Raw genomic sequence first — 20,312 nt, forward strand, 5'->3', positions numbered from 1 at the left:
AACAACATATAAAAATAACACCAATTTCTTCATTTACAGGATGTGAGTTGACATTTAGAAGTAGAAGTGAATTTGATAAAGTTTGATTTTTTGAGGGGCGCCTGCAACACCCTAATGCAGTGGTCTCCAACCTTTTTAAGAAGCGACCCCAATTTAAATGAAAATGAAATCAGCATTTCCATGCGACCCCATTTTGTTTTCCGATACGGAGAAAAATATTTCAAGTAATGCTGAAGCTAAATATTACGAGTAAGTATGCACAATTACAGAGAAATGTGGCTACAGAAAAGTATTCCAAAGTCATTGTTTTTAAGAAGTTTCGATTAACACATGAACTTGATTTCATGAAAACAAAATTGTCAATTTATTTCAACATTTGATTTGCACTTTTAATGCGATCGGTAGACTCATCTAATTGAATTGTATACCATGGAGAAGCATTTACATGAATTACAATTTGGTCAAGAACGTCATTGGACATATCTTCAATCCTACGTTTTACTGATGTAGCTGAGCTTGCTGGCCGCAATTCCCTCGGTGTTCAGCTGTAGGACGGTCGGTCGTTGGTATTTTTCGACAGAGGGGCTGCCTCGCCCTGAGAAGGACGTTTCCCTATCCACCCTGCTCTGAATTCAGGCCTGGTTTGCTTGGGTGTGACAAGCTTCGCTTTACATATTTTTTTCTGTCTTGAAGATATGGTACTGACGGGAGGAACCACAAAAAGGTGCTTGTTCTTCACCCCTCGCAATGCTTGCATGGGTCAGGCTTAACCGCCTGCGAACTGGCGTCGGCCGCTTTCGCGCAGACATGCACAGGTGGGGCCTGGTTCCTTCATCAGAATATGAGTGTGGTGCCACTGAACAGACTGCAGACCATGTCATCCACCACTGCTTAACCCACCGGCCTCCACACGGTGCGCATGGTCTGAGGGTCCTGGACGACGAGACTGTTGAGTGGCTGATGATTTCCTGCCCTCCAGTCTAGCCTGGAAAGATCTGCTCATACGCCGATGATGACTGATGTAGCTGATAGTGAAACTGAATCCAATTTTGTGCTCTCTTTTTCTCCAATAATGATTTTCATCACTTCCTTCATTACTGGCATCAGCAATTTTTCTCCAATTGTATGGGCTTACTTCTGCTTTGCAATCTGATAAGAGGCGACATACGAAGAATATACAGCAGCTTTATTTACTACAGTAAATGCTTTCATCACACTGGTTTAGGATGCAAGAGATTGCAATTTACGTTAAAAAAAACTCAGATGGTTTATCCACGCAGCCTGGATGATTTTTTTCTTAATGACGTTTAAGTTTATTTTTTTCATCGATTCTTCTGGTAAAACTTGGCAAATTGCACACTTTGGTTTGCCATTAAATTTAGTGAAACTAAGTTTTAAAAAAGCCGCGTCATATGATCTTTTTCTGGTATTCTTTGCTGCCATTTTTGTATAATATTTATATAATTTAGCTACTTACTAGCTTACTTACTAGCTACAAATTACCATTACTAGCTGCAAAGCAAACCGTAAACAGCCGGTGAAAATAATCTCTGCAAACTAAACCTGCATAAATAACTATTCGCTTGTTCTGGAGTCAGCTTGAATAATAAAAAGTAAGTCTGAACTAACGTCGTGAATGCTTTTGCTCTGTCCTACAGTACTTATCCCAACCATTCGCTTTTTGATTATTGCACCACTATGGTTTAATTGCGACACGAGCTAGCAAGCTGTACTCTAAAACAGTGCTTCTTAAACAGGTGAATGGTTCACTCCAAGGTGAATACAATTTTTGCAGGGGTGAACCAACCAAAAGGGGTAAATAAAGGTGAACCATCAGAAATGGATGATAGCTTGCTAGCAGGGCGGATATTTCGGGTGTTCAACCTGTTCAGTGAACAGGTGAGAATTTTGAAAAACAAAATCAATTCTAACTTTTTCATTTTTTAATCAAAACTAATTGTTTTTTATAAATTTCAATATATTTTATTGTTTGACAAGGGATGCAAAGATAAGGGTGAATGAAATCTGGAGATAGGTGCTAGGGGTGAACAAAACTAAAACAGTTTAAGAAGCACTGCTCTAAAACACAGACAAACGTTGCGAACTAGAACAAAAAAGTATCAGGCTTTTTTTTCGGTAATAAATTGAAACGGTAAAAAATTGAATATGGTGAGTTGTGGCGACCCCAGGAAAAGTTAAGGCGACCCCACTTGGGGTCGCGACCCACAGGTTGGAGACCACTGCCCTAATGTACCTACTAAACCAGCTACTTAGTAGTTAAGATCTCAGCACTGGCTGACCTAGTGACCTACTGCAAGTGTTTATAATAAATTATTCAGAGGCTGGATTGTGTGTTGCAAAATAATGTGTCGAGATGATGTCACAATGCAAATTAACATCAAACAGCAAGCGCTATTGCAGCATGCTTCGTGAAACTCAGCGTGAGAACTATCATTGCCTCTCTTCCACAAATTATCAAATTTCAATGTCTACAGCAGGCCTTGAAATTCGTTTTTGTTGACGGCGGACAAACGTGTCCGGTCTGAGCAGCTATCTCGGCGGACAAATTAAGTCTCACGGCGGACACACCAGTTTTAACGTCGATCGTCATACTTAATCACTTTATCTTGATAAGTCTTCACCATTTGAGAACCGTAGCTACAGTCTAGGCTTTTTAAAATTTCAGCAAAGTCACTCTGAAAGGATTTCATCAGACCAACGAGGTGCGCTTGAAGAGTCAAAGTGCCGTGTAGCTACTAAATATGATGATGATGATTGTTAAAAACTTGAATTCTATGGACTTTGTGTCTGATGCAAATAAATAATAAAAAAATAATACGCCACATACCTGATTAACTTCCACCGAACAAGGTCGTGTGGCTTCTTGCGTCACTTTGCTTTAGGCACGAGTAGGAAAACTTCTACACTAACGCTATTATTTTCTGATGTGCAAAGCTTCACTAGGCTTTTTTCTTTAGGTTTATTTTTCTGTGTCATGTGAGCGAAAGTGACGAAAAGAATAAACAAAACATTAGAAAAAGCACAATTATTTTTTCCCCTCTCCATAATTCGGATGCCTCTCCAAAATAGTAGGCTATCAGTATTCCACAAGATCATGGCAGGCTCGGAGTTAGCCTATAATCAGCGCAGTCGGGGCCGTCCAGGCATATGCGCATGAGAGCTTCAATAGTATCGATCTTCAAATACGTGCGCCAATCTCCACGAGATCACTGCTTGTCGTTAAGACCGAGATCTACTCCGTGTCTTTTCTCCAGACTGACTAATTGAGGGAAAAGCGTAAATGCGAGCTCTTTAGCGATAAAATGTGCGATTTCAAACAACCTCTTCATTTTGATTTTTTTGTTGTCACTCATATTGTCGAGGGCCTTGATGATCGGACATTGATGGCTTGGGGTAAAGGTAAACGATATGTTGTGATCTTTGACTTCCTTACATTCGTTGCTCCTTTTATATGTGCGTCCATCACCACTAATTTTCCCAGTAGTAGGTTCATCGCCCTCATTCTCACTTGAATTTTCCCTGGGCCTTTTCTTTCTTACTGTAATACCAAAAGTTAAGCTTTGCTGCATCTTGCTGTAGTAGCCTACTCTTATAATCTAACTTTGTAACCAACCTTGCCTTATCAATAATACTCGGAGATCAAAGCCAGACATTGTGACATAAGACTTGAACTAAGTTGCGCGTGATTAGTGTAGAAGTACCGGTACTCCCATCCATTCTTAATGCACCTTTGTTACGCTGATTCAATGTCATCAATCGTTGAAGCAACGTAAAAATCGAAAGTTTTTCTGCTTGAATGGAAGCTAAGAGATACAGTATTCAAATTTTCTAGATGCGCGCTAATTATATTCTTGCAACAGTTGTTCGTGCTATGCAATGACGATTTGTATCGCTAGTTCCTGCGTTATTTCTCGGCGGACAAATATGATCGATCTAGAGGGTGCTTTCCGCAGACATCACATGCTGTGACGGCTTACATGTCCGCCGTGAATTTCGAGGCCTGCTACAGGAGCTGTTTGAACTGTATTTACTGGGTCTGCTACTATTCGGCCAGTCTGATTTGGCGAGTTCAATCCGGCTAGTCTGATTCGGCGAGTGCCCTTTTCGGCGAGTGCCCCATTCGGCGAGAGCCCTTTTCGGCGAGTTGCTTATTCGGCGATTAAAAAATTTTTTTTTTAATTATCGGGTACCGTAGCCCAATTGTCATTGCCGCTTTTACATGGTTTTAACGTCGCTAAACATTGAAATAAGACCCTAACCTTAACTCCTAACCCCAACCCTAACCTCTAACTCTAACCCCAACCCCTAACCCTAAAACGGCAACGACAATTAGGCTACGGTACCCGATAATTTAAAAAAAAAATTCAAAAAATCGCCGAATAGGGAACTCGCCGAAAAGGGCTCTCGCCACATAGGGCACTTGCCGAATCAGACTAGCCAAATTGAACTCACCGAAACGGGCTATTCCGGTGTTTACTAGGGTTCAACCATTGTATTTTAAAGTAAAAATAAAACGTCAGATTTTATGATCTAAAACAGAAAATGTGACTTTGCAACGACTGACAAGCTTCGAAAACGGTTAGAGAGCGTTCAGTGATTGAACGGTTGCTGAGATACAGCCAGATTGGCCGATTTTGACCCGACGGGTGGTACAGGCCCACTGTTAGGGTGTCAAATGTGGACCAATCTCAACAAAACTTGGCAAGGTGTCATTTTGGACCATATTGCAGAGGTCTTTAGAAACAAGAAAAAGTTTAAAAATCAAAATTTATTTTTTTTTGGGTCACCCTAGGCCGTTCATAACTGACTTCAACCACTCTTTGGCCATTCGTTGCTCTTAGCTTCACGATAAACCATTACGTTGCAAAGCAACTAGATAAATTAAATATGCTACCACCGTTCCAAACAACTAAACTTTCGCTGCCGTCGCCCACTTTGGCTGTCGCCCACTTGGCTCGTCGCCCACTTGGCTCGTCGCCCACTAGGCTCGTCGCCCACTAGGCTCGTCGCCCACTTGGTTCGTCGCCCACTTGGCTCGTCACCCACTTGGCTCGTCGCCCACTTGGCTCGTCGCCCACTTGGTCTCGCCCATGTGGTTATCCCCCAGTTTGTCTCGCCCAGAGAGCGTGTACCGTGTATTGTGATTGGATTTATAGAAACACCTTCTGAAAGTTGACTTCATAGTATTAGCACATTGTCCTTTTGATTATAATAATAATAATAACAATATTTATATAGCTTTGAGCTTTATAGCTTTATTGTATATTGATTGAGCTTTCTCTACAGCCACCTCACATCAACAACCATCCATTACAACAACTTGCTGATTGAGAAGAATCTTGAGCAGAAGTTGTCAGCCTGAAATTTTCAATTGGTTGTTGCAGTAGAAGCATACCAAAGACAAGTCGATCTACGTGATTAAACTGAAACCAGCAGATGAAATTTCAGAATGATAATTTCAGAATAAGGGCTTGAATCGAATATGCAAAGTAAATTTTTGAAAACAGAAGCCAATGACGTTTTATCAGTTAAATCAGTCATCATTACAAAACAATATTTTTTGAAAAGTAGTTTTTGAGACAGGATTTGGTCAGTTTCTGGCAGCTTAAATATAACCAGCTTCATGCAAACTGTTTGCATTTATGTCACGTTTTTGCGCATGCGCACAAATCAAAATGACCATTATTCTGTGTTTTACAATAATACCTAGACCAGAAAAATGTTTGAACTGAAATTTTAATTTTTTTTGCCAAGGTCACAGAATATTGTATCCTTAAACTCCAGCGCTAAAGTAAGATTAAAATAAAAACAATTATTCCCCTATCTAATTTCAGTATATAACCTATCTTTTCAATACAAAGCTGCTTTTCAATACAATATTCATAAACACATGATGTTTAAGCTATGTTTCTTGTGATGTACGGTACCAATTTACAACCATTTTCATTGAATATTCATGCCTCCATTTCGTTAACGGTTTAGTTCAATTCTTGCTTATGTTTTGAACTTCCTACAATAGCAATCACGAACTAGACAAATGCAATTATTGTATCATAGTGATAAACAGTGCTGAAAATGAGGGATTCGTGAATAACCCCTTTTGGGTTATAATTTCAAAAATGCTTTTATTGTCAAATATCTCGAAAACGAGCCAATTCGAAAAAACAGTGAGTTTTCAGTATCAGGGGCATTAAAATACTTTAAAATTCCTCTCACCCATGGTGCCAATTTTTTTGTTGTCCTGTTGTGTAATGGAAGCAGAAAGTTTGAGTGAATTTAAAACTGACTTAATACCATCGATTGCAGGCCTCGAAACTGAAGGCGGTCACCGCGGCCATGGTCGCGATTAACCTACAAAAATCAACATTTTGTCTGCCGGGTCTCGCCCTTCCGTCGGCCGCATTTGTCCGCCATGAAGTTCCGAAAAAATTTTACGCAAACGGCCTTGTGAATAAAGTACTTTGCCACTTATAATCACAAAGGATTAGAAAGCAACCAAAGCACCCGATAAATCACAATACACACTGTCTATGCTTGAATTGTTATTATTGATTGACCCAGCAGGACGGTGATGTCTGACATAAGCAGGATGCAAGTGACATCACAATATACTTTATTGATGCGATATATTCAGTCTTCGAAATTAGTGTCGGCAATGCGTGAATGGATCATTCAACGTTGTTAGATGTCAAATTAATGTAAAACAAACGTAAATTTCTTATTGGGCATTGTTGTTACGCAATATAACACGCCGAAAAATTAAATCAATTTGCGCTGACTCGAACGTTGAATCAACCTAAAACTAACCTGCTTTTCTCCCCGTGATTTATTTAATGTGAATTACTGTAGTGTAACAGCGTGCGACGTGCGTATCTTGTTGCTCGCTTTATCGCTACTTTTGGTATTATTACATCACAACAAATCAAACAGTGCGGTCGTGATAGAATACTCTAGTATATTTTCGCTTCTCGTTTTACGTGTTTTAGTACAATTGTTTCGTAATAAATGTTTACAGCAATTGCCGAGGCAATTTCAACTTGGCCCCGTCAACGTTTCTGCCGAAGTAAAAATGTGCTAATTTTGAAGACTGTACGTTGATGCGTGTCGAAGTCGCGATGGCCGCCATGTGCTTGTGATTGGCCGCCGAACAGCTTGCTTCAGTCGGACACGTTTGGCCACCGGAAAAAAAAAGTTGTTTCGAGGCCTGGATTGTTATTTTTTAACCTGTTCCATGTGAATGTGCGAATCAAGTGCGAATAACAAGGATAGGTGTCATACTAAGTGCATATGGCAAAACCAAAAATAAAGGTGCATCTGTTGCGAAAATTCTTGTTGCAAGTGTATGTACTAGCTATAACTAGGTTTTTGTTTGTCGTATCCAGGCTTACACCCAGTGGTTGAAGATTTAGATTAAGTGGATGGGAAGGCAGGGAAGCCAATCTTCGTGTCCACCTTCAGGCATGCCTTTAAGTGTCCTGCCGCAGACACAGCCGCATGCTCTTGAGAGGTGTCGAACCGGCGCCCTTTCGATTGCCGTTCCAGTGTTCTCACCACTTGGCTATGCAGCCGACTAGCTATAAGCCAGCCAGCTAGCTATAACTAGGTGCTTCATTCCACATTACTATAATTTGAATAGGCTATTTCAGCAGTTGATTTATTAATTAAACTAATTGGTAATTAAATGTCATAATATTTTTTCTAAGAAGATCTGTAACGCCATTGATGCGTCATTTTCATGATCTCCATTTATGTTCATTAGATAGTGCAAAATATCTTTGTGCTATATCATGTCATAATGGTTGCTGCAATGTCATATATGAACATTGAACAATGAGTAATGAGTATGCCATATTGTTAAACCAACAACGATGTTCGCAGGCTCACACTTGGATGCAAGTGCTTGAGCAACTGCGGCATGGAGTGACCAAACTTCAAAAAGTGAAGACCACGGAGAGACCAAAGACTTTTAATCTAATACCATTTGAGGCGCTTATGGAAGACATCAGAAACAGAAAATCAAGGCTAAAAAAGGTTAGCTATTGCTTTTTTTATCTAGACCAGTGGTTTTTAACTGAGGACTGATGCTTTGTCAACTTTTTGTGGGTTTACAAAGTATCTTACTTTTTGCTAAGCTAATTTTAATATGGAATCATAAACATTGCAAAGTTATTCTTCTTTATCCGTTGACGGTTTCGATTTTCAGTCACTCAATAAATCACCCCTTTCTACAACTCTCACTCCCACGCCAACTACATCAACTCATCCATGCCCAAGCCCATCCTGCTGTCACTCATTATTTTGTTTAGCCATTTCGTTTTAGGACAGTCCCTTCTTAGCTGACCACACCAAGATGTTTTTTTTTTTTTTTCTGAGACTTTTCGGTCATTTGTCCAAAATGACTTGAAAAAATTCGATAATTTTATATTTATTTCGGTCATTTTTTCTGTTGAAAATATTTCCTTTCAAGTAGCTGATACAAACCAAAATTTGCAGTTCCTGACTAGCTACAACATTAAGTTTCGCTGAGAAACGTGGTTTTTTTTTTCGGACATTTTGGCCCAATTGACTTTTGGGACATTTTGACCAAATTGACTATATTTTTTTTGGACATTTCGCTAAAAAATCGGTCAATGACCCATAAATAACCGAAAAAAAAAAAAAACCCAGACACCAAGTATGATATCTTTCTGCACTGATTTGATTCTTACACCAAAGTTGTTTACTCCTCCAAAATTAATTTTTCACTTCGCCAACACACAACAGCAATACTTGCATGATAAAGACAGCACTGGAAACCTGCCAGAACCGCAGTTTATGAAGGCAAAGATTCTTTTTTTATGCAATGCTGAAATGGTTGTAAATATGCTTTGAAAAACAGCGTTTTGAATAATGATTTGCAGGCGTTTGATGGAGATAGCTGTTGTTGGCAAAAGTTGAAAAGTTTAAGAAATTACAAAAGTACAGTGAAACCCAATTTGCTGTGGAAAAATGCTTGTGGAACGGAGTTTCAATTGGAAATTTTGCAAAGCGGCCTTTGAAAAATTTATTTGCTGAGATCTGACAACACCATTGTAATACAAAGTCTCCTTTTTTCATTCACTTGGTTTTAACTCTCGATTAGTCGACAAGTCATCCCTCTCAATCCCACCCAACTTTTTTCTGCTCTTCCTTCTCGTTTTGAGCTGGCCCCTTTGTCTCCTTCTGCTGACCGAGCCGAATGTTTATATTAATGCATTCTGCACGTTTGAAATTCCATCAATATTGCAGAATTTCATTATGTTTCAGACACAATTATGACTTTTTGGAACCATGCTATTTTTTATCGGCTTATTTTATTCCTTATTAAACTTGAAATACATGAATTTTTTTTGCTGTAAAAGTCGAAGTTGACGTAGTAACTATCTAAAAATGGCATATAACACACCTGTAACCTTTCTCTTTCTAATGATGAATGTTTTTTCAAAAAAACTCAGATCATTGTCATTTTGGTCGCGGATTAAAGGTAGTCAAAACTAGTCTGTCATGAAAACTACTGCATGCAGCTCATTTTTGACAATGTTATTGGAAAGCCCACCAGTGAAAACATGGGGTTAGACAAATAAAATATTAAGATTGGACCAGTGGGTCTAGAATTGTAGTCATAAAGGTGTTGCTCTTCTGTTCGGGAGGACACCTAGTGACAGCGTATAAATTATGTGATATCATGAAAACCGCTTACCCAATTTTCATAAAATTGATGTCACTTTTTTCAGCATAATGAGAGGAATAAAATAAGCCAACAAAAAATTGCGTGGTTCCAATGCCCATTCGTATTATAATGAAATGATCCAATAACCTGTCAGATTACAGAAGGATTAACATAGAATGACACTTTGGGGTAGTCCTATGCGAAAAAAATGTCTTCAGTTTTTGAGTATTTGGCAAGTGTTGATGTTAACGTTAAAAAGTTAGTGATTAACTTTAGCCCTGATTTTAGTATTACAGTAGGGTCATTCCAGCCCAACTCAACCAACATTAATAAAAGTTCCATGGGCACCGTGTTAGATTTTGCTTAAAATTGCACCAAACGTACCTCTATGAGAGCAATGAAAAATGCCCAAGTTTCAGATGAAAATTCCAAGCAGCTTAGATTTTATGGCCATTTAAACTTTAAGGGCCTCATCCCTTTTTCGTAGGTGGACCGCCGTGTTCATTTTCAATGGTTTTTGAAGGCACATATCTTCATTTCTATGCATGCAATATGCCTGAAAATTGGTATTATGGGTATTTCTGGGCTAGTCTTTCAGAATCTGCTGTCATAATTGAACTAGGATGTGTTGATAAAAAGTGACAGGCATCTCAAAACTGGATTTTTGTTGGTCAAAATGTAAATTTTTCGCATTTTGACCATCAGCTGTGAGTTCCCCTCTTGGCCAGCATCACCAAATTTGTGTAATTTTGGCAATAAGCATTGTGTAGAAGTAGTAGAAGCAAAATGTCTTGGTACAAACAAGAAATAATGGTTTTTTGTTTTAATATAATTTGTTTATATCCTACATGCTTATTTTCTTGTGGTGGTGGTGGGTAATGGGTGTCATGTGTAAAAATGGCAACTTCTATTGTATAGCCTATGACTTCATTTAGGGTGTATCAAATATCAGCAGTGGCCGAGTGGTTAGCGCGTTGGGCTCGCAGTCAAGAGCCTGCATGTTCTATTCCAGCCACCCGCACTTGCTGTTGTTTCTCTGGGCAAGAAACTTTAAGATAATTGCCTCTACCCAGTGATCAAATTCGAGTAATGGGTAGTACCAAATTTAAGTCATAAGTAGAGTAGACAACACTGATGCATAGCGCTCAAGTCCGCTTTCCCGCACTGCAGGATAAAGATATGAAAAAACAAACAAACAATCTGGTGAAATTTTAGTTACTTTTTGGTGCCAAGTGGCTTCCATCATCTGGCAACACTTCTCCTGTTTGGCTGGCAGTCATTTAGAATGCCTTAATGTGTTACATTGCAACAAACATTCACTTTGATTGTGTAGCTTTTGTGTCTGAAATTTTTTACTTTTTGCGTTGCTGGAGCCTGGAAGTTAATAGGATTCGGTATTCTGGATTTGATTTAGTATTCCGGAATAATTCTGGAATAGTGAATTATTCTGAATTGCCCATCCCTAGACAGATGTAATTCGAAGTTACGGGACACATCAAGCCAGGTTGATACCGAAAAGAGTGACACCAACACCAGTCGTGACTCTGAGGATGTGTTTTTGGAGTGTTTGCGCCATCCCGTGAAACGTCAGTGCAGAAGGAAGCAACAATTGTGGACGTTTTTTCTTCGGACAAGAGCAAGTCCTTGAGCTTTTCGAATATCGAGTTAAAACATCTGTTCATTAAATACAACACCCCCATTCCTTCCAGTGCTGCAGTGGAGAGACTTTTCTCTGTTGGAAAAGATGTGCTTAAGCGAAAGCGGGCAGGATTTAGAGACTCTCATTTTGAAATGCTCGTGTTTTTGAAAGATGCGTAACAATAAATTTCCCTTAGAATGTGTTTTCTATATATAACGACGTTAAAATGACAGCGTAAACGAATGATAACATTTGTTTTCAAGGTCATTTTTGCGTCACTAGGGACTTGAGTGTTTAGACAAAAGTAGCAAAACAAGTAGCGGTAGCGTGCGCTACTTTGGCCCGAGTAGCGGTAGCGGGTAGCGCACTACTTTTGTAAATTGGTAGCGGCAGCACGCGCTACTTTGGCCCAAGTAGCGGTAGCGAGTAGCGCGCTACTTTAAAACTAGCGGGTGCCCACCTCTGAGTACTGGACTTGTCTACTTGTCTAGTCTTGCTATCTGGTAATAAGCAAAGCCCCATCTTGCATTGCTCTTGGACTCTACTTGGCGCCGTCCACAAAAGAAATGACATGGGAAAGATATATTTCGTTTATGTGGAACATGCATTAAAGGGTATGAATATCATGACCAACTTCATCATTAAAATAATTGACCAGTCGAGTATTGACTTCGAACTTTTTTCCTGTGTTGAGAGCAGTCGTATCAGCCATGACTGAATATACTTGAGAAAGGTGAACTCTGCAAGCCTCCTGGATGATTGTGCCAAAAATCAGTTCTGCAGTGACCGACACACTTTTGGGAAAAGATTTAACAGCAAGCACACTTTCGTGCTTCATGCCATTATCGTCAACAAGTTGGCCCAAGAATGCTCATTTTAAGCTCATTTTTATGATGAAATTTGCGTTCAGCATTGTCGACTTGACCATAAAACATGTATCTATTGCCAGTGACAATTTTTTTTGTCAAAATGTGCATTGTACACTAGGCTGGCGCAAAATCTCGAAAAAAATATTTTTTTCTTGTAAATTTTTCGTCATTTTGAAATATTGTTCCTTTTGGTAAATGTATCTCCTACACCAAATTTCACAAAAAAATATTAACGTTTGACCCTGGTTCACCTGGTTTGAATTTTTTCAAAATATCGAATTTTTGCTTATCCCTGAAACTGCTCGCCTGCTATCTTCTAATGCACTCTAGCATCTGAATGGACACAATAAGAAGCAGTAACACAAACTTGTAGCAAGCAAAGTGGTTTAATTAGCAACTCCATGAACACTGACACGTGTATTACTCTCAAAATGTCGAATTCTACCGCTTTTCAGACATGATTTTCTTTGTGCACCTTTCACCGTAGTAAATATCTACTTCTTTCAGTTTCTTGAATCATTTGACGATGTTTATCGATCTTCACAGGCCAACAAAACTTTTTTTATATAAAGGCAGGACATGTGAGAGTCATTTTAAGGTATTTCGAGGCCCCTGATTCTGAAAATGCACCAAGTTCTCTCGAATTGGCTTTAGTTTTTGAGTTACAGCAAAAATATTTTTTCGCAATTTTGAGCCCTTATAGAATTAACGTCGTGTCGTTTACTACATAGACAAAACTGGAAGTAATCCCAGGCACATTTCTGAGTTGTATAAACGCTATTTGGAACCAATCACGTTGATTACAACCCAAACAAACAGCTATTTAACGTTTACTGGCCTAGTAGCAATCAAAATATGATGTAAAGTAAGCCTGAGGATAAAAGATGTAGAATATATAACTTGCGTTTTGCATTACCGTATTTTACGGACCATAAGGCGCACCGGACTATAAGGCGCACTGTCAATAAATTGCTTTGATTAGTTTTTTGTTCATACATAAGGCGCACCGGACTATAAGGCGCACCGGACCATAAGGCGCACCGGACCATATATAATAGTAGTATCGGTACTGGTTTTGAGTGTAGGCAATAAAGCACTACCGCACTTGATCCATACATAAGGCGCACCGGACCATAAGGCGCACGATCAATTTATGAGGAAAAAAAAGAATTTAAAGTGCGCCTTATGGTCCGTAAAATACGGTAATATATTTGTTGACTTCAACAGTATCAGACTTACTAAGTAAGCTACTAAGTACAAACAAAATACATACATTGTTTTGCTTCTAGACAAATAAGCAAAACAAAGCTATCGATGAACAAACGCAACTCTTTATTATGATTGGCCTACTGAGCAACACCCGTCAAGGTACAAAGGCCATTTATACAATTACAGAATACAAAGTTATGTTCTTCAGTCAAGTAGCTGCTTAGAATTTTATCCTTGCTGCGGAAGAACGTAATCTTGGCCTTGGAGTCAAGAATGCCATGTTGATCGAGATGAGGAGCCAAGATTCCAGCTACCACTTTTGATAACTAAATCTTTAACTACTACAGTAGGTGGTAGAAATGGTTTTGGGAAAAAAATTTGACCTTGCTCCAAAATATTACTTAAGGTATTGAGGTTACTCTCAGCCATGCCCGTTTTCCTATTGTTTCAAGCAAATCACCACTTGAAACTAGAAAGGGCAAACAATAAACAGAAATAGCAATGTTCATGCAGTGACTGCCTTGCACACTCCATGTAAACATGATGTTCCAACTTCCTTCGAACATCCTCACCGAGCAGAAGTATCAATTTTCATGGTGATTCCATGGCTCTCTTTATGCCATGGCACTCTGAACTTCTTAACCTTGAGCCCAGAAACGGGTTTGAGTGCAATGTTTGCATACTTTATAGGAGGAACCCAGGACTTATCTTGATCACCCAGCTTCATGTCAAAGTAATAATAATAATAATGCTTGTTTTTATATAGCGCTGTATCTATTGCTGAATGCGTTGCTCCTCTGAGTTGCCTCATGCAGCAAAATATATCTGGGTTGTTTGTACAGCATCGTACTTGTCAAAGGCATATTTTTTTAGCCTATATGCCAGAAAAAACTTCTTGCTGCAAAGACTTGGCCTTAGCAAAGGCTTAGAATAAAATTTCATTTGTACAGTATCCATTTCAGTAGGCCTACCTTTTCAATATAAAGCTGCATTCATAAACACATGACTTTCGGGATATTTTTCTTGTGATGTAGGCCTACTGATTCACAACTGTTTTCATTGAGCATTTTTGTCTAGCGTACGGTAAACACAGTTCATTTCAATCTTTGCTTGTGTTTCGAACTTTCCTGCAACATGAACCAATTAAACTAGACAAGTGCAATTATGACAACATAATGCTAAACAGGGCTGAAAATAAGTAATTTGCTAATTGAAAGCTTTTGAGAAACGATTTGAAAAATATTTTCATTGTAGCATATCTCGTAAACTAGAGCCAATTCGAAAAAACTAAGTGCATTTTCGGAATCAGGGGCCCTGAAATACTCTGGGATGGACGACAAGTGGCTCCTCGTGCCCCATCCTGTGAGTAACATCTGCACCAAAGCAGATGCCAAACAAAACTTGTCAACCAAGAGCCTCCACCTCACATCCCGCGCTGCGCTACTCAAGCGCCTGGCAGGCTCTAGCTGGGGGGCGAGGGCTGACACTTTGCATATAGCAGCCTAAGCCCTTGTCTACTCTTCAGCAGAGTACTGTGCACCTGTTTGGTGCCGCAGTGCTCACTGCCACAACATCGACACTGCCATAAACAGCGCCCTGCGCACAGTGACCGGATGCTTGCGTCCCACACCATTGGACAATCTCCCCATTCTCGCTGGCATCCAACCCGCTGAGCTTCGTCGCGAAGAAGCCACTCTGTCCCTCGGTCGACGGGCACTGGAGCCTAACCACCTTCTCCACCACAAGATCTCTGCTCTCCCAAACGAGCACCCCCGTCGACTGAAATCAAGACACCCATTTGTGCCAGCCGCTCAACTTCTTATCAACGAAGCTGATGTACAAGACATCTCTGCGGCTACTTGGGCGGACCAGAAATGGAGTTCTGAATGGAAGTCAACCTCCACCAGACTGTATTCGTTCATCCCTGACGTCGACACACGCCCCATCGGTCTAACATTACCAAGACAGGCATGGGTGCGCCTCAACCGTCTCCGTACGGGCGTCGGGCTTTTCTGCTCAACCATGCACCAATGGGGAATGGCCTCTTCCTCCTCCTGTAAATGTGGTGCCGAGGAACAGACCGCAGACCACATCATCAATGACTGCTCCATCTTCAAGCCACCTAACGGAGTGGAAGGTCTGCGTGTCATGGATGATGAAACCAAAGACTGGCTGCTCTCTAATAGCCTTCCAGTGTAGTCTGGGAACATCGTGAATCTGGGGTGGTAAAAGGATAGACTCTCGGCCCCAGACGTTCACACGACGACGACGACGAAATACTCTATAATGACTGTCATCTTTTGTGCCAAAATTTCTTTGTCGGTCTATGTTATAGATTCACTGACTGAGAAAAGGCTGTAAAATCAACTAAAATGACACTAAAAGTATGCACTATTAGTAACTCTCAGACTTGGAGTAGGGTAAAGATGTTCCACGTGGAAGTTAACAGAGGAAGTGACGTCAAAATCACTTGGTTAAATTTTGAAAATTCCCCTCTTCAGATACTGCTAAACCACTTCGAAATTTACTAATTTTTCAGAAAAATTCAGAATTTCTTCTTGGGTGAACCAGGGTCAAAGGTCAAAACTCAACAAAAATTTTTGGTTTACAAATATCAGTGAGCAAAATGGAACATTATTCCAAACTGACAAAATTTTAAAGAACATCAAGGAAAATGATCCACCCTATTGTACACACTGTGTTATTGGTGAGGTTAAGTGTCTAACCCAGTGGTTTTCAACCAGGGTTCCGCGGAACCCTAAGGTTCCGCCAGTAAGCTAAAGGGTTCCGCAAGTTTACATTCAAATCCGAGAGTCTATTTCAGGCCTCAAAATTTGTACTTTTTTCCGGCGGTCAGGCATGTCCTACCGGACTGGCCCTTTCAGCGGACATTTAATATCTCAACCGGACATATTTTTTTGCATGTAGATTTTGCACAAAATCACACTACAGTATTGTGTGTAGTCGTGTTTGTAGAAGAAGATTTTCTACAACAGAATAACTCTGCAATGGTTGATGGCTGAATTAACCGACTCTGAAGTATACTGGAGCAGATTGCTTGCAAATACATTAGTGCGTCAATGACAGTCGTGTAATGACGCAATAAACACAATTGAAAACAACAATCCAAATTTCCTTATTACAAAAGCAACTACGATCACTTATCCCGTGGTTTTCGCGTTATAGAATCGTTGTGCCAAGCGATCACTGCCGGCGCGGGGTCGTAAATCTCCAGCTCTATTTCTATCAGCATGAATAAGATCGCCACATTTGCCTAAGCACGTGTGGAATCCAGCTGAGACTTGCTTCTCTGTGACGTTTTTTTTTTAACAAACGATCAATGTAACGCAATAATCCTTATCGTTAAAATTAGAATACATATCCTGTCGAAAAGTTCAGACAACTTTATTTCAAGGCAACATTGCAAGGCGTTGAAATGATGTAAAAACGGCTACTTTTGCCATCACCTCGTTCACCACGTCACTCCAATGTGATCTTTAAAGCAATTGCTTGTACTATTATTGTTTCAGCTCCTTATTTGTTCGCATTAAACAAACAATTGGTTCAATTCAAATTTAAAATGTATTTTTGCTGCATTAGCTCTATTTTTGTCAAGAATTTTTCGGTGGTCATTTATGACCGACCAATGAGTCGGCTTCGGCAGACATTCGAGGTCATTCCAGAGGTCATGACTGCCGGATATTTCAATGCCTGCTATTTTATTATTATATGGATGTATTCTGCCTGTTGGTTGAAAAGGAATATCCTACAATTGCTCAGAAAGTGCTGCGACTTATGCTGTTTTCAACCTCCTACTTTAGTGAGTTTGGATTTTCAGCTCTGACAACCATCAAGCACAAGAGACGAGCACAATTGCTGTCTGTGGAAGATGAACTTTGTGTGTGTCTGTTAAACACACGACCCAATATTAAAGACTTGTGCAAGAAACACCAGGCTCAAGTTTCGCATTGAATGTAATTTTTTACAGTTTGTATTTTTATTGTACATAAATAAATCTGAACATGGGTGTTTTAATTTTATTTTATTAATGAAACGATGTTTTTTGCATAAGGCAATTAAATTATGGAACAGGGGTTCCTTGAGCTTGTGGAATGTTTCATTGGGTTCCGTTCCATCAAAAAGGTTGAAAACCACTGGTCTAATGTATAAAATAATTGTTGCTAGATATTGCTATAGCTATAGCCTATATTGCAAGATATCAGCTACCGGTAATTTACGACCTTTCTGAAACAATAACTTACCCAAATTATCCCTACAAATTCTCTAAATAAACAAAAGTCGGTTGAGAAGGAGCTATCTTCCTGGTGGCAGCACTAGTTTTGACTGCCGAGAAACACATGTTTTTGGGAAAAGTCTTGATGGCTAACGTGGAGGCTACAACCGGTATGGTATGGCAAAACACAATGCTCGCTGTTCTATGTTGAGTAGTCAGGTAGTGCTGATGCTAGGAAGATCGCTCCTTCTCAACTGTGCATATCCTTGGCAACAGTTGGTTTAGTCCGAATCTGGGGTGGTAAAAGGATAGACCCTCGGCCCCAGAGGCTCACACGACGACGACGAGTTGGTTTGGTTGTTTTCTTTCCACAAAGGTAAGGTTTCAATTGACTGACAAAAGCAGCGGTTGAGAACATGTGGCATGAATTAGTGGTGCGATACTGATGAGCCCAGCTTCATGGGCAAAACACGTGTCTATCGCTGTCAATTCATGCTACGCTTGACTGCCGAGAAACGTAAACAGAACTCGTTGCTGCATTTTTCAAGAAATCACTAAATCAATTTTCTCTAAAAAAAAAAAGAATTTTTTTTTTCTGAAAAAGGCTATCTCCAAATTGGCATTTTTCCGAATCGGGCCATTCCGATCGCAAACAATGGCTTCGAAGAAACTCATTGATGCTTTCTACTTGTACTAGGCTACTTGGCTAGTCCCTGTCCTACCACTTGGCTAGTCCTTGTGCATCTTTTATAAACCCATCAATTGGAGTAACTGCATCTTGTGGAGTTGCTTCCAACCCTTTTTCCTCATACTGAGCAAGGATCAACCTTTGCTGGATTGACTGTTTTTTCACCAGTATGGAAGGCTTTTGTTTTGCTCACATTTATCTTTAAGCGTTTAAATTTTAAAGCATCCTTCCATTTAGCGTACCTCTTTTCCAGTTTCAGCTAATGCTGTTGTATCCACCTTCCCGAAGAAGTACCAGATCATCTGCATATAAGTATTCTTTCCGGCAATCCTTTTATGACATCCTTTTTTACTTTGTCCAGCAAATAAGAGAGGGCTGAGCACTGAGCCTTGCTGACCCCCCAGTTTTACTTCATACCGTTCTGATTTTCCATTTTTTAACTTTACAGCCATCGTGGCATATTCGTACATCTCCATTAAAGCCTGAGTCTCCCATTCCACCACAGCCTTCTCAAAACCCACTATATGATATTTCTTGGTACCCTATCAAAGGCTTTAACAAATACCATGTATAATACAGCTTCTTTCCAGTTGCCTCTTACTTTTCCATCAACTGACGCACTGAGAATTGCATTGATTGTGCCTTTTTCTGGAACAGATCCCATTTGCATTTCATCTAAGTCCACTATTTCTCTTAAACGTTGTTCAAACACCCTTTCAATTACTTTTATTTTGTGTTCTTCTTGCTTATGAGGTTATTTGGTGTTCTAGCAGTTTGACATTTATGTATTTTCCACAGGATTTTGTATCGCTTTTTCCCTTGTAAAGTGGTATTCCTCCAACTCATTGGAATCTTCAAACCATCAAACAAACTATTTGCAATATGAGCTAGTTGTTTCACACTTTCTTGCCTAATGAATTTCAACAAATTGGCAGTCATTGCGCTGGGGCCAGTAGCTTTTCCTATCTTAATTCGACAGAGTGCTGTCTCTATTGCTCTTTCATTTACATTTTGCATGGACCTTTGCTTTCTTTTACGCATCCAGTTCACCTCTCCATTCATTTTCTACGTTCAGTAACGCTTCTAAGTAGTTTTTCTATATATCGATTCTGTCTTTCCAAGATACCTTCAGTTTTCCATCCACCCAGCTTAAACATGGGATTCCTTCAACATCCAGTTTGTCTTTTTAGATTGTATTAAAATCTTGAAAATATGCTAGAGGCCTTATCGTTGGGAAGAGATCTTTTGCATTGTACTCTTGATTTCCTCCTCTTTAGCAACAGATATATTGCGTTTCACCTCTCTCTTGTTCACCCAATAATTTTGCTTTGACACATTTTCTCTTCATATCTTGTATAGTTGTGTCTGTTTTTCAATGGCCATTGCTACTTGTTCATTCCACCACCAAGATGATTTTGTCTTTTGTTGTTTGTTATGCCAGAGAATATCTACGCAATACCCATTATGGCTTGACTCCATTCATCCCAATTCTCAACAAGCTGCAGAGTTGCTTTATCTAATTCTTCCATTTATTCTATTACCAGCTCTTTAACCTCCGCAGTTGAATATTTCTACTGACTTGATTCTTTGTTTTTTAATGTTGACTTTCTTCCAATTCATATCCATCACCAACAGTGTGTGCTGTATGAAACTTTCTTTACCTGGTATTACTTTCACATCTCAGATTCTTTACAGCATATATTCAACCACTGTGGCGTGTCCACTCGACTTGTGGGAGAGCAACTTCTTTGCATTCTTCTTAAAAATTGTGTTCCCAACAACCATATCAAAGCTGTCAGCAAATTCAAACAATTTTTCTCCATCACGATTTCTTTCACTCCCTCCAAAACCACCATAAACGCCAGTAAATCCATTGGTTAATCTTCCAACATGACCATTGAAGTCACCAATAGTGAGTAGTGACGCATTTCCTACTCTAGACCATTACTTCAGCATTCAATTCA

At 39.7% G+C, this 20,312-nt stretch overlaps 1 protein-coding gene across 1 annotated transcript in view; it reads left to right on the plus strand.

Moving 5' to 3' along the window:
• The window catches only part of LOC145782571 (protein spire homolog 1-like), a 118,033-nt gene that overhangs the window by 51,674 nt on the left and 46,047 nt on the right, over nt 1-20,312 (plus strand). Inside the window, exon 5 of the mRNA XM_082594382.1 lies at nt 7,900-8,052. Coding sequence (XP_082450508.1) covers nt 7,900-8,052 — 153 coding nt within the window. The remainder of the gene's footprint in view (nt 1-7,899; nt 8,053-20,312) is intronic.

The sequence above is a fragment of the Aplidium turbinatum genome, chromosome 13 (assembly GCF_918807975.1).
Source record: "Aplidium turbinatum chromosome 13, kaAplTurb1.1, whole genome shotgun sequence".
NCBI classification, from domain to species: Eukaryota; Metazoa; Chordata; class Ascidiacea; order Aplousobranchia; family Polyclinidae; genus Aplidium; species Aplidium turbinatum.